Raw genomic sequence first — 13,639 nt, 5'->3', positions numbered from 1 at the left:
TTTTTTAATAATTTGCTACCCAATTTAACTTAGTGCTGAATGTTCAGTGTAATTCAACACCATGTTCAACACTAACACAATAGTTAACACTCTAAAGGCTGGGTCATAGATTTGTTTTTTTTTCAATGTAATGAGGATTGTTCTCTTCAGGGTCTATGGGTGAACCTTGACCCTACTTTTAATTTCAAAGCAAACATTAAACAAAACTAGGCCCCCTGTTAAATAAATAATGTAATAAATAACATAAAAAGTTGACAACAGTTTTTGTTTGAGAATCATCACATCTGTTCAATTTTTAATTTATTTTCGTTTAATTTATTCTCTATCAAAAATTGTCCAGAACTTACTTTAATAATACATTGATTACTGTACTTAAAATCGAGAAAATAACAAAACGTTAATGTAAAAAATACTGAGGCAAAGACCGACCATCCATGATAGTTTACATTCTCAGTAATATTGGAATTGTTTGGAAAAAAAGTTAGTGTTTATCTGCACTTTAGGGCCGATTTTTATAGTAAAAAATCTCTTTAAATCTATTAATGTAAATTGACTGCTCGACTAGTCGCGGCTAATTTTTAATTACCAAGACGCATTGCGCCATATTTGTCACAGGTGCATAATAGTAAAATTCTCGCTGAAAGGATTGAAGGATTGTGTGTCACAAGTAATGTAGTTGTGAATAGTTGTGAGCGACACAGGTAGTTGCGACTGTCTTGTAGAAGCAGGGGTCGAAATTAAGTGTATTTCCATGGTAGTCAGCAGGGCTAGTGACCAATAATTTTTAGTAGCCCTGATTAGATTTTGGTAGCCCGAAAGACACATTATGTCTCGCGTCACGGCTCAAACTTTACAATACACCAATAACATAGTTCTTTATTGTTTGTGATGATGATTTTTGCATTATTTTTCCACTAGCCCGTCGGGCTATCAAACTGGAAAAATCAGTAGCCCGGCTGTAAATCTGGTAGTCCCGTGCTAGCGGGCTAGTGGCAATTTCGACCCCTGAGAAGTCACAACTATTTTTTGTAGTAGTCATAGCGTCCTGACTAACCGAGTACAGTGTAGTAATCAATAGTCGCCCCAGGCTTAGTAATAATGACAAGCTGTCCATGGTATTCTCTTTGAATAAGAAACTTTATATACTCTTTGAATCAAGATAATGTACAGCGTCTATAATGATGACACTGACAGCTGCTTGCCATGGTACCCCCTTTTGAATTAGGATTGGTAATGTTGTTTAGGCTGCTCTCTCTGATATTCTCTATGAATCAAGATAATGTACAGCATTGGTCTTCTTGGAAAAAAATGCTCTCATTATGCTTAGGCCTACTATTCGAGCACAGACAAAGTGTATCAGTAATAATGGGCAAATTGCCCCTTGTACTACAATGCTTTAAAGGATTCATGTACTTTTTCAAAATGTCCACAGATTTACATTTAACCTACAGGGTTTGTAGACGATGATAGTGGAAAGCTTCCCTTCAAATAATTACTAACTGAGGTTCTGTAGTTTTTGAGAAATTAGTAAAACAAGTCACAAAATAATTTTCGTCTCAGGAAGATGAAAACTATTTTAGCATGTAAAATCCCATCAACCAGTTATGATATTGTACCATAACCATAGCATAACTGGTTAATACGTTTTTACATGCTAAAACTGAGACAAAAATTATTTGTTTTCCTCGTTTCTCAAAAACTACAGCACCTCAGTAAGTAAAATTTCAAGGGAAGCTTTCTACTATCCTAATCTTTAAACTGTAAGTTTAATTTAAATCTGTGGACATTGTGTTTTGTGTTAGGAAAAAGTACATAGACCCTATAAAGAAACACGTTGCCTTGGATCGGTTCGAGTTGGTCTTTGAAAAGCGTTTGTAACCTGTTATAAAACGCATAATATGGTTAGAAAGATGTTTTAAAAGTATAATACAATGATCCACACACACTTGCCTCAACATTGCGTGGTGTTCCTTTTACTTGCGAACTATCAAGGTCGGCCATTTATGGGAGTCGTACATCGAGTGATACTTGTGTGGATCATTGTAGTCTACTTTTAAAATATCTTTCTAACCATATGCATTTTAAAACAAACAGTTAAAAACGCTTTTCAAAGACCAACTCGACCGATCCAAGGCAGCGTGTTCCTTTCAACTCACTTTGAATCGAGATAATGTACAGCATTAGTAGTGGTTACGAGGGTGTTTTTCTTGCATAATTCTGTTACAACTTCGATGACCAATTGAGTCCAAATGTTCACAGATTTGTTATTTCATGCATATGTTGGGATACAACAAGTGAGAGTTCTGGTCTTTGACAATCACCAAACGTGTCCAGTGCCTTTAAGATGATTCTTTCGAAATCAAAGCCAGTTGCAGCAATACCAAACTTACTTTCAGATAGAATAAAAAGCTGTGTCATTTAAGTGTTTTAAATTGCTTCAAAGAGTTCGAGAAGGATGGTGGATCGTTACTTGTGTTTTTTCTTCAAGGGTAACAAATCTAACAAAATACCAAAAATGCACCGCAACGTAAAAACGAATGTTCTGATTTCGTTGAGTAGGTTATTTCATTTTACTTCCCTAATCTCTGTTCTGTTTTAGCGTAATTGTGCAGGACATTTAGGAACTCTTCATAATCTATTCTCCAATGCGTCTGCACGTTTCTGTAAAGAAATAAAAGGAAAACATGTTATTTTAGTAAATTTTTAAGATTGTTTTAAAAACACTCCGCTGACACTTCAGAGAAAAATGCTCAACACAAACCAACAAAAAGTTCTGTTTTAAAGTTTTGTACTTCTAGAAGTGTATTACATCCTGACACCTGATCTTTACACTAACCATTCAAATACAAACCAGGTATTGAACTTCGTTAGAAAATGTTAATTTGTGTTGAAACTTTGCAAAAGGAAACCACAGCAAAAGCACAGAGCACCTTGCCAATTGCTTAGGGTGCCATCGATTGTTTCGAGGCCTTACCAACTGTTTATTTTGCTTGATCCATTTTGACTGTACTAGTAAAATGATAACATGGGCTCAGGCGTACCATTGTAATCAGAGTCCCACAGTTTGGGTTTCGAGTTAACATATGGTGTTGATTTTGTTAGAGTGAAGAGTTATCCTAGAAAATCACATACTTGGGGGCTATTGGTGTGGGGGGGGGGCTGTGCAAGCACCATGTTCTGCAGCAACATTGCCATCTTGCAATCAGGAAGATTTTGTACAGCAATCAGGGGGATTTATCAAATGACATTCAAGAAAGTAGGAAAAAAGTTTCCTCAATCACAGAGATTGTCAAGATCAGAAAATGGAAAGAATGCTTATATTTGCAGGACATTTTCTGCACAGTCAGGGAAAATTGGCAGCTACCAGGGGCAATGCATTTATCATGAAAGAGAACGGTTTTGGCCCAGGTATTTTTTCAACTTACAAAATCTCGGTGAGACGTATTTGCCATGGAAGATATCCGCAGAGGCTTTCTGTCGGCCCAAACTTGATCAAGAGGTCGGGATCAGGAAAACCTTTTATAGCTGAAGTAAATCAACAGAATAAAAAACCAAATAATTTAACAAATGGTAGTAAATAATAATATTAATAATTAAAGTCTTATAAAGCAACGATATCTGCCAATGCAGGCACTAATGGCGCTTGCTCCAAAAATCTGCACTCTAGACAGTTGAGCTCCAAGTGCACTGCTCGTGATATCTAATACAATAGTTATATAATGAGTAGGGTAGATTGGCCTTAGCTTTCGATCCAAACCGGACCTTCTTCAGAGGCATAAACAAGTACATGTACAAACAACTACATATCCTTTTATAGAAAAAAAGAGGGAAAGGGATTAAGGGAAGGATCCGGAAAAAAGCGGGACAATTATAGCCAATCAAAGTTTCTATTTCAGAAACAAGTGGTGACTATGAACCAATATGAGTAAAGTGGTGAGGACGAAGGAGGTTCAATATGAAAGGTTGGGTTACTGGACCAGAAATACAAATACAATACAATAGTTATAGTTATAAAATAACTAAACATTGAAGCATAGGAGGCCCTTGGCAACAGCCTTAGCATGAGCCGTAGCCACCATACAGACACCTAGCCTTAAAGGCAGTGGACACTATTGGTAATTACTCAAAATAATTATTGGCATAAAACCTTTCTTGGTGACGAGTAATGGGGAGAGGTTTATGGTGTAAAACATCGTGAGAAACGGCTCCCTCTGAAGTGCCATAGTTTTCGAGAAAGAAGTAATTTTCCGTGAATTTGATTTCGAGACCTCAGATTTAGAACTTGAGGTCTCGAAATCAACCATCTAAACACACACAACTTCGTGTGACAAGGGTTATTTTTTCTTTCATTATTATCTCGCAACTTCGATGACCGATTGAGCTCAAATTTTCACAGGTTAGTTATTTTATGCATATGTTGAGATACACCAACTGTGAAGGCTAGTCTTTGACAATTACCAATAGTGTCCACTGCCTTTAATGCCTTGTTCTCCAACAGAATCTAAAGAAAAAGACTGTGTATCTTGATCAACTCTTTAAAAACTTACCTTGTAACATAGAGTTAACTAAGTCTGTGCTTATGTCTGTTGGTTTCAGCATGCGATTAGATACAGCATGACAGTAATCACTTGCTGTCTGGACTAGGTCAAGTCTACCGTCTGAAGGTGATAAAAGTGCAATGTGTACCTGTGCACCTTCTGCAATCGAAAAATCAAAGTCAACAGAAAAAACAAAGACTTGTTAAAAAAAATCTCTTTAGATACAGATAAGAGAATTGTTTTTGTCTTGGAAAAAATGCCAACAAGTTCACGCCTAGTTAAAGGCAGTGGACACTATTGGTAATTACTCAAAATAATTATCAGCATAAAACCCAACTCGGTAACGAGTAACGGGGAGAGGTTGATAGTCTAAATCATTGTGAGAAACAGCTCCCTCTGAAGTAATGTAGTTTTCGATAAAGAAGTAATTTTCCAGGAATTTGATTTCGAGACCTCAAGTTTAGAACTTGAGGTCTCGAAATCAAGCATCTGAAAGCACACAACTTCGTGTGACAAGGGTGTTTTTTTTCTTTCAAAGTTATCTCGCAACTCCGACAACCAATCAAGCTCAAATTTTCACAGGTTTGTTATTTTATGCACATGTTGATACACACCAAGTGAGAAGACTGGTCTTTGACAATTACCAATAGTGTCCAGTGTCTTTAAGTTGCTCATGTAACAAGGTGATACAAACTATCAATCAAGTTGACCCATACTGTTTTAGGGAGTCTACTTTTATATTGAATCTTGGACAATGTATGTTGTTAAACTGTGGTACACTCATATTCATAAAATTGCTTGAAAAATACGCAGCAATGAATTTCTCAAAGGTTCAGTTATTTAAACCTTTCTTAGATGACACCATAAAGATTGCATGTTTGGTCCTTCGAAGAAAAAAATATAGAAACATTTAATAAACTAAAAGGCCTAACCCAATAATTAATTGTCTAGGTGAATAGATTTTTCAGGCTACTTAAAAACATTGTTTTTGGTTTTTCCTAGGGCAAAAATAACGGCATAAAAAAGAAGGAATATCATGCCCAAGATTAGTAAATTTTGATAAAGTTTTGGGTTTTCAAAATTATTGTTACTTATTTGATATTCGTTCACACAGTTTTGAGTCTCTATTATAAAATCTTACCATTACTGCTGTGCTTTTTACTGTGACTCTGGTGAAGCTGATAAGTAAACTTGTATTGATCCCGACCCATAAGGTCTTCTTGTAGCTTATCAATATGTCCTTTTAGAAGTACTGCATTCTTCTTTAACGTTCCTATTTGGAAAAGAGAACAATTGTTTATTTTCAGTTAATAAAGATAAAGTGCTTTGCAATTGTTGTAGAAAAAAAAATCATAATAGTTCAAGGCCTGATACTTCAGGGAGGCAATGAAGGTGATTGCCTTCATGCCCCCTGGGCATTGCCTTGGTCCCTTTGAAATGCTCCAGTACAAATTTACAATATTTCCTGACAGGGTGCCCCTTATCAAGGAGAAAATGCCTTAGGTGCCCTTGCCCTTTCAAAAACAAAGCATACAGGCCCGATACTGATAGTTCCTGGGCAAATTGGATTTTTTTGTTCTCAATTGATTTTAGAAGTAACTATGACTATATGAGTAATGAAAGGTTGGTTTGTTGGAAAAACAGAGAAAATAATTCCCTTTGTTTTTATTTGAATGTTGCAAAAGCCCTTTCTTACTGTACTTTTTGTAAGTTATCTCATTGGTTCATTCTTCATTCTGGAAGTAAATTTATTACTAACTATTACAGAGCATGGATGGAGGTAGACATTTCTACTTCTATGCAAAGAGCAAGGGCAAGGAATTGTTGTTCTCAATTGATGTTCTACTCTACATGTAGTTAAATAATGGACATAGATATATTTTAGCACACATAATAAGGCCACGTTGGGTATTTCCAAAAAGAGGAGGATGAGGGCCTTTTTATATTTTATTTCTTTCAAAGGTGGCCGCCAAGCATTTTTACTCAAATTGGCCACCAGTTCTTCAGTTTAAAGTCACCACTTATACGTTATATAGTTAATAATTCGTTAAAGATTAGTAAGTTAAAGCCATTGGACCCTTTCTGTAAACAGTGTTGTCCAAGGCCCACACTTTGTGTACCACAACTTCTATATCAAATAACAAACCTGTGAAAATTTAGGCTCAATCGGTCATCGGAGTCGGGAGAAAACAACGGAAAAACCCACCCTTGTTTCCGCGCGTTTCGCCGTGTCATGACATGTGTTTAAAATAAATCCGTAATTCTCGTTAACGAGAATTTATATTGTTTTGCTGTTTTCTCAAAAAGTAAAGCATTTCATGGAATAATATTTCAAGAGAAGTCTTTCACCAGTTGCCTTCTGTAAACCGTGTAAGTTATTTGTAAATCTGTGAACTTTTATTTTTTTTTTCTGAACCGAAAGGGTCCAATGGCTTTAAATGAAAAATACACAGAAAATTTGTCTTTAAAAGTAAAATAAAAAAATAGTACAAAACAGGATGCGGCCTCAAAAAGGATGCAGGAGGGGACGATCAACTGGTTTAATTTTATTATTTGGCCTAATTAGCACGTTTCAAAGTTTTTTTTTATAATGATCTTCCCATCATTTTAAGGGAACTCATGCAAACAAGGGAATACACAACTCATCTAGCTAGTCATACAAATACATATTGGCTTATTTATAAATACCTTTGATTAGGAACTGCACAAACCAAGATTGCAAGAAACTGTGATTCAAATAACGGACGGAAATAATATTGTAAAGTCAGCTGTAAGCTTTTAACAAGTTTAACCCCACAGGTTGTGGATTTAAACTTGTTGTGACACAACAGTGTGAGCATGGTGTGTGCAACGTGCAAGTCCTGCAGTCTAGCTAGCTAGCCACACTGAACTGGACCTCCATTGACCACTGACTTAATTTATTCTACCTCCATGATTCATATTATATAAATATAACGCAAAGTTTAAAAGGACACTCATAACAACTATTTAGGGGCCTATAGATAGATGCACTGTGATATGTTGCAGTTGTCTGTTACAATGTTAGGCTTGGACTTGGTACATTTCGAAGTTCATTCACCTTTCAAATCAAACACACTCAAGTACGAAATTCCAAGCGACATGCTCCACACCAACATACTGCACACATCTTGGTAAGAAATCACCTCCTCCTGTACAAGCAAGGCAAGGTGGCAGGGTAACTTCTGCAGGTCCCTGCCGTCTTTTCTACATTGACTTAAAGACTCTTTTGAACCTTTCGACAACACGGTCTTGAATGTCCACGAAAACCACGTCCACACGAAGGAATAGCACGAAATCAGAAGGTGGACGAGTTTCAGCACGGCTCCGTCATAAAAAGCCATATTTTGGCGCTGGTCAAAACACCCTGGCAGGAAACTTAAAAAGGTATCTTAAACAGTAGTCCATTGTCTCACTTTGATTGAAATTGGTTACGATTTTAATGATTTAGACATGATGAAATCCAAGTTGAACTTTGAAGAACGATCGAGGTTCCCTGTCCTCTCAGCTGATGAAAGACCGGTCGTGCGGTTGTGTGTATGTGACACGCATAGAGTTAGTTTGGCACGCTTCAATTTAACCTACTCTTTACTCATTGCATGGAGACTGGGTACCAAATTTATAAATTCCCGTCAACACGAGAGGGCGTCCTAACACATTACTGGTCTAGATTCTTTTCAACAACCAGAGACCGAATTCCAAGTTTCGGTATTGCTCATCATGCGTCAAAGCAAAACTTCCTTCCTATTTTATGTTGTTTTTCATTTGCGTCAACAAGCGCGCCAACAATGACCTTTTACCGGGATATTTATGGTAAGTTCAAGTGCAGTAAAAAGTTAGAATATTAAATGATATTTGTGATATGGAGCATGTTTGTTGACCCCCCTCATAGTCATAATGATAAAAATATAAATAAATAAAAAATTCACACTACACAACTACACTAGAATTTTTGACTTAACAATTAAAAATTACATGTAAAATATTTAATTGACACGTATTTTTGATAAACACCTTAAATTGTAATGTTTGTTAAATGTACTGTACAAACAAAATTAATTCCTAGATAACTTTACGCACATGTAGCTTGCAATTGCAAAGGTCAGTCAATCCCATGAGTTTAACTCTTTATTTAGCTAGGCCTACAAAATGAAATACAAGTTTGTTTTGTTTTGGGGTGTGGGGGGGGGGATGGGATGCAAACTGTCTTGGTGAGATTGTCTCTAGTCTAATTGTAGTTGTTTTAGGAATTAAGATGGGTTGTGGATTAATACAAATTTGTTTGTAGTTGAGTTAAAAACAGCTAGCATATTTTCCTACTTAATAGTTATTTTGTCACAGATCAGCTAAAGGCTTCTGTCTTCCTTTGTTTGTTTCCCTTTTCAGAATATGCAATTGAGCAATGTTGAGAATTTAGAAATAAGAAGTCAATTCACCAGGACACAAGCATGGCGGTTTCCAAGTCTGCCTACCACACTATTTCAGAACTAACAGATTTCCTGCTCATCAGTAGCGCCTACGGAGCCAGCAGTCCCACTCACCTACAAGTTCGAGGGATCACCCACGTCATTAATGTAACACTGAACTACCAGTGCCCCATGCCCAAATATCCTAAAGACATCACAACCACTCGCATCCCAGTTGATGACGTCCCATCTGCCGGGCTCTACAACTACTTTGATAAAGTCGCCGATATCATACATGATGTGAAGAAGAAGGGCGGACGGGTTCTTGTACACTGCTGGGCGGGACGCAGTCGATCGTCCACTCTGTGTATAGTCTACCTGATGAAGTATGACCGTATGTCACTACGTCAAGCGCACGCTCATGTCAAGGCAAGACGGCCGCTTATCCGCCCTAATCTGGGGTTCTGGACTCAGTTGATTTCTTATGAGAAGTGTTTGTTTGGTCACAGTAGTGTTAGGATGGTGAACTCAAGAATTGGTCTGATACCTGATGTCTATGAAGCAGAGTATAAGAACACATTGTGGTGATCATTGAGTCGTTTACAGGCCTTGAGTGTCATTATCTTGGAAGGGGCAAGACAATCATTTTGAACTCGGACCAAGACCAGGGCCCAATTTCATAGAGCCGCTTTAAGGGACTATGTCGTCATGATCAAAGCATGCCTTTTGGCTTAACATGAAATTATTTATTCTCCCCGAATGTTACTGAGCATGCAGCATGCTCTCTGTAAGTGTGTGAGAGACCATGTACGGCCACATGCCTGCTTTTAGTAAACCATGATGCCACACAGTCCCTTTTAGCGGAAAATATTGTCTAACAATTTCCTGCTCAACACAAATGAGCAGGATTCCAGACTTTGTAATCATTCTTTCAAATGCTACGCCCCTTTTTACTTTGTAATCATGCCCTGAAATGCCATGCCCCGTATTACTTTGTAATCAAGCCCTGAAACGCCACACCCCTTTTTACTGCTTAACCAAGCCCTCAAATGCCACTTGGCCCCTTTTTACTTTGTACTCATGCCACCCCCCTCATTACTTTGTAATCAAGCAATGAAATGCCACGCCCCCTTTTACTTTGTAATCAAGCCCTGAAATGCCACGCCCTGAAATGCCACGCCCCTTTTTACTTTGATTACACCAACCTAGCAAAGATGTAATGTACCCATAACAATGTACTCAAGCGTGCAAAGAAGACAGTGCTTTTATAAGTTTTAACAGATTAGGCTGGATTTGAAACAATAGTGTGTGCTGTGTATAAATGCTTTTTGTACATAAATATTTACAAAAAAATGTGTTACTTAAAGGCAGTGGACACTATTAGTAATTACTTAAAATAATTATCAGCAAAAAACCTCACTTGGTAATGAGTAATGGGGAGAGGTTGATAGTGTAAAACATTGTGAGAAACAGCTCCCTCTGAAGTAATGTAGCTTTCGATAAAGTAGTAATTTTCCACGAATTCGATTTTGAGACCTCAAGTTTAGAATTTGAGGTGTCAAAATCAAGCATCTGAAAGCACACAACTTTGTGTGACAAGGGTGTTTTTTTCTTTCATAGTTATCTCGCAACTCCGACGACCAATCAAGCTCAAATTTTCACAGGTTTGTTATTTTATGCATATGTTGAGATACACCAAGTGAGAAGACTGGTCTTTGACATTTACCAATAGTGTCCATTGTGTTTAATAAGTGAAAGAGTGACACATTTTAGGTGAACATTTTTTACTCCTAGCTCAATGCGGATTGCACCCTCGCAAAATTGCGCATCTACCATTTCTGCCATTATGGGAGTCAATTCATTTGTGTACAACTTGACTCCCTTCGATTCTTGTGGGCAATCCACACGCATAAATTTTCTAGTGGACCTACCACAGTTTTGTTTATCTTGACCAGGTCCAAAATGAGTAAAAATGTGCCGATATATTTGGCACATATATTTTGCCTCCCAAAATGGAAGACATGGATAAGCACATTTTCAGTGTGCTGCAGGTTGTTCAATGAGTCAATATTCATATTCATATTAGTCTTTAGTTTTCAATAAACATACTAGAGTACATAAATAAAATAAATAAATGCGTACATGGTAACACAAACAACCAAACCGAAAATTATATCAAATTTACTAGTAAACAATAACAAAAAAGTTTACTTTTTTTGTGTGTTTATTGTGTGAATAACAACTTTATTTGTCATAAAAGAAAACCTGTACAGACCCACCGAACATCGTTTGCTAATAAGGTGAATCCAGATAAAGTTATTCGAGTATGAACTTCTTAATCAAAACTAATATTTAATGATGTTTTTTATCCTCACCAGTACTGTATGATACCTAAAACTTGATATGAAGCAAGGCTTGTTGTACTTAAAAATAATTAGGCCTAAATCACTAAAAGCGGCTAAATAAACGAGCTAGGCTTAATTTTGATCAAAGCAATCATAATGTTGTTTCTTGATCTATTTTAGGGTATGTGATCATACATGTGATACATGCGACTGTGCCTTTTATGGAATTTGTCAATTTATTATTTTTATGTCATGACATGAAAAAGAAGTAATGGCTTCGGGTCCTGTAAAAAACTGTTGACATGTAGCTCTGGAATAACAAGCATTAGCACCCCCCCCCCCCATTTTGACATATTGTTTGTTATTTTGGAAAGTTTTTTGTGTAGATTTATTCAGTTTCTGGCTGTCTTTGTTCATTCTTTTTTCAGAGATATTGATAAATGTTATTTAAATATACATTTTTCTTCATTATAGATTGTTCAAAACATATTAATTTATTTATAAATGTACTCATTTTTTTCGGGGTGCTAAATCCTGGTTCTTTTGAACATTTGATGTTGACCACTTTTAAGCTGTTTTTTTGTGTACTGTTTTCATTATACAAAAATTGTTTTGTAAATTCTAAATTTAAGATGTATTCACAAACTACTTTTTGGAATCATGCAGGAATGTTATTGATGGAGTAACTACACATTCAATATATTCATTTTGCGGGTACACAATATATCTACAGGCAAACTTATTTTAATACTCAAATCTGATTGGTGGGCCCATAGCAACAAGAGGTGTGATAAGAGTAACTATAAATATTATTATCTTCAAGTACGCGCTAATCCTCCAATCAGATTGGCAGAATGGAGTGGTGATAAAAACCTATATTGCACGGCTAATATCACTACCATGCGTCTTGTGTGTTCTATGTCACGCGCCAAGTTTGCTTGAAGATAAATACGTTATCACACGCGCGCTCGTGGAAATACGAAAAAAAAACGAAAAACGAGGCCGAAGCGCTATATTTTTCCGTATTCCACTCGCGCTTGTGTGATAACTTATAATATAACTACTAGACTTGCGGGTACCATGTGTAAAATCTGTTTTGTGGTAGTGTTGGCTCTGAAAAGAGCCGGTGTGGTCTTGACGTTTCGAACAGCATACTCGGCTCATCTTCAGAAGAAACTGTATACTGTCCGGAACGTCGAGATCAAACCGGCTCTTTTCAGAGACAACACTCCCCTTAAAAGAGATTTTACACAGTGGTTGTACCCGCAAGTCTACTTTTTATATATATAGGGGTTACTCTTATTCTTCACATCATGCAAAGCTTCAAACGCCACTTAAGAGGTGTGATATAAACCTACATGTATATCACACAACCCATATCACAACCTGGGTTTTGCCCTTGTCTAACTCAATAGATTACGCCAAATGTACAGCTGTTCCAACACCACACAATGCAGTAATCTGCACGCCAAGTTTGCTTGTAAGATAAACTTGGTATCAGATGCACACTTGTGGACTAAGAAAATATTAGCCTTGCTCAAGGCAGTCGCATTATTCACTTCAAAAAGACGCCGTTGTAAACCCAACCATATACACTGCGAAGTGTGTGTAATCACACCGCATGACCCAACCGTATACACTGTTGCATCCCTCAACACCTGTCGTACGACTACTTTGCACAAGTCACCCGCACTTGTACCACCTATCCGCATGCGGAGGCCGTACTGCATGCGGCTAGTGTACTGGGGCGTTGTGTCGTGCGATGTGGTTACACACATTACACACAGTGTATATGGGCGAGTTTTTCAGAGTGAAAAATTTAACTGCCTTGAGCAAGGCTAAGAAAATATGGGCTAGTGCATCTGCATCTGTGTCTCATACCCAATTACGGTCTTTGGCCTGGACTTGTGTGATAACTAATACTGTAAGCCATGTATGTACTTTGCCGTGAAGATTTGTTCTTTTGGAAATTGTCTTGCTATTTTTTCCACTGCTGCAGAGACTACTTAGTTCTGAAAAGAACCATCCAGCTTATTTAAAAGTACAGCCTGGAAAAAGGGGAATGGGGGGGGGGGGAGGGGGGGGGTGTAAGAAAATCTGTTGAGACAGCTATTTTCAACCCACCTTTTTCGGGGGGGGGGGGATCCTCACTTGGAACAGTTAAAACATAAAATGACAACTTGGATCAAGACTGAAACATTTCTCCCCTCCACGAGAAAAATCAAAATAAATAAACAGGTACAGAGAGGGGATTAGAAAAAGAATTTTTTTTTTTAAAGAAGTTCCGAAGGCCCAGTGTTTTGTACAATACATCAGTAAGGTTACTTCTCTC

At 37.3% G+C, this 13,639-nt stretch overlaps 2 protein-coding genes across 3 annotated transcripts; one reads left to right on the top strand and one right to left on the bottom strand.

The window, feature by feature from the left end:
- Nucleotides 1-288: 288 nt before the first annotated feature.
- LOC139947521 (dehydrodolichyl diphosphate synthase complex subunit Nus1-like) lies at nt 289-8,079 on the bottom strand. Of its 2 annotated transcripts, XR_011787360.1 has the most exons (6): nt 7,618-8,079; nt 5,680-5,811; nt 4,548-4,697; nt 3,426-3,525; nt 1,439-2,661; nt 289-492 (listed from the first exon to the last, which is right to left on the bottom strand). XR_011787360.1 is itself a non-coding variant. In XM_071945456.1 (5 exons), exons 1-5 carry the CDS (start codon nt 7,898-7,900, stop codon nt 2,571-2,573), a joined length of 756 nt encoding a protein of 251 aa, XP_071801557.1. In that variant the 5' UTR covers nt 7,901-8,079; the 3' UTR covers nt 289-2,570. The 2 variants fall into 2 exon arrangements, 1 of the variants encoding a protein (XP_071801557.1); XM_071945456.1 differs by having other exon boundaries at nt 289-2,661.
- Nucleotides 8,080-8,222: 143 nt separating this feature from the next.
- LOC139947263 (dual specificity protein phosphatase 14-like) lies at nt 8,223-13,368 on the top strand. The gene is made up of 2 exons (XM_071945153.1): nt 8,223-8,369; nt 8,943-13,368. Exon 2 carries the CDS (start codon nt 9,005-9,007, stop codon nt 9,548-9,550), a length of 546 nt encoding a protein of 181 aa, XP_071801254.1. The 5' UTR covers nt 8,223-8,369; nt 8,943-9,004; the 3' UTR covers nt 9,551-13,368.
- Nucleotides 13,369-13,639: the final 271 nt, after the last annotated feature.

This window comes from Asterias amurensis, chromosome 14, assembly GCF_032118995.1.
Source record: "Asterias amurensis chromosome 14, ASM3211899v1".
Classification (NCBI taxonomy): Eukaryota; Metazoa; Echinodermata; class Asteroidea; order Forcipulatida; family Asteriidae; genus Asterias; species Asterias amurensis.
Note: the sequence above shows the minus strand (reverse complement) of the source record. Positions and strands in the feature narration are given on the sequence as shown.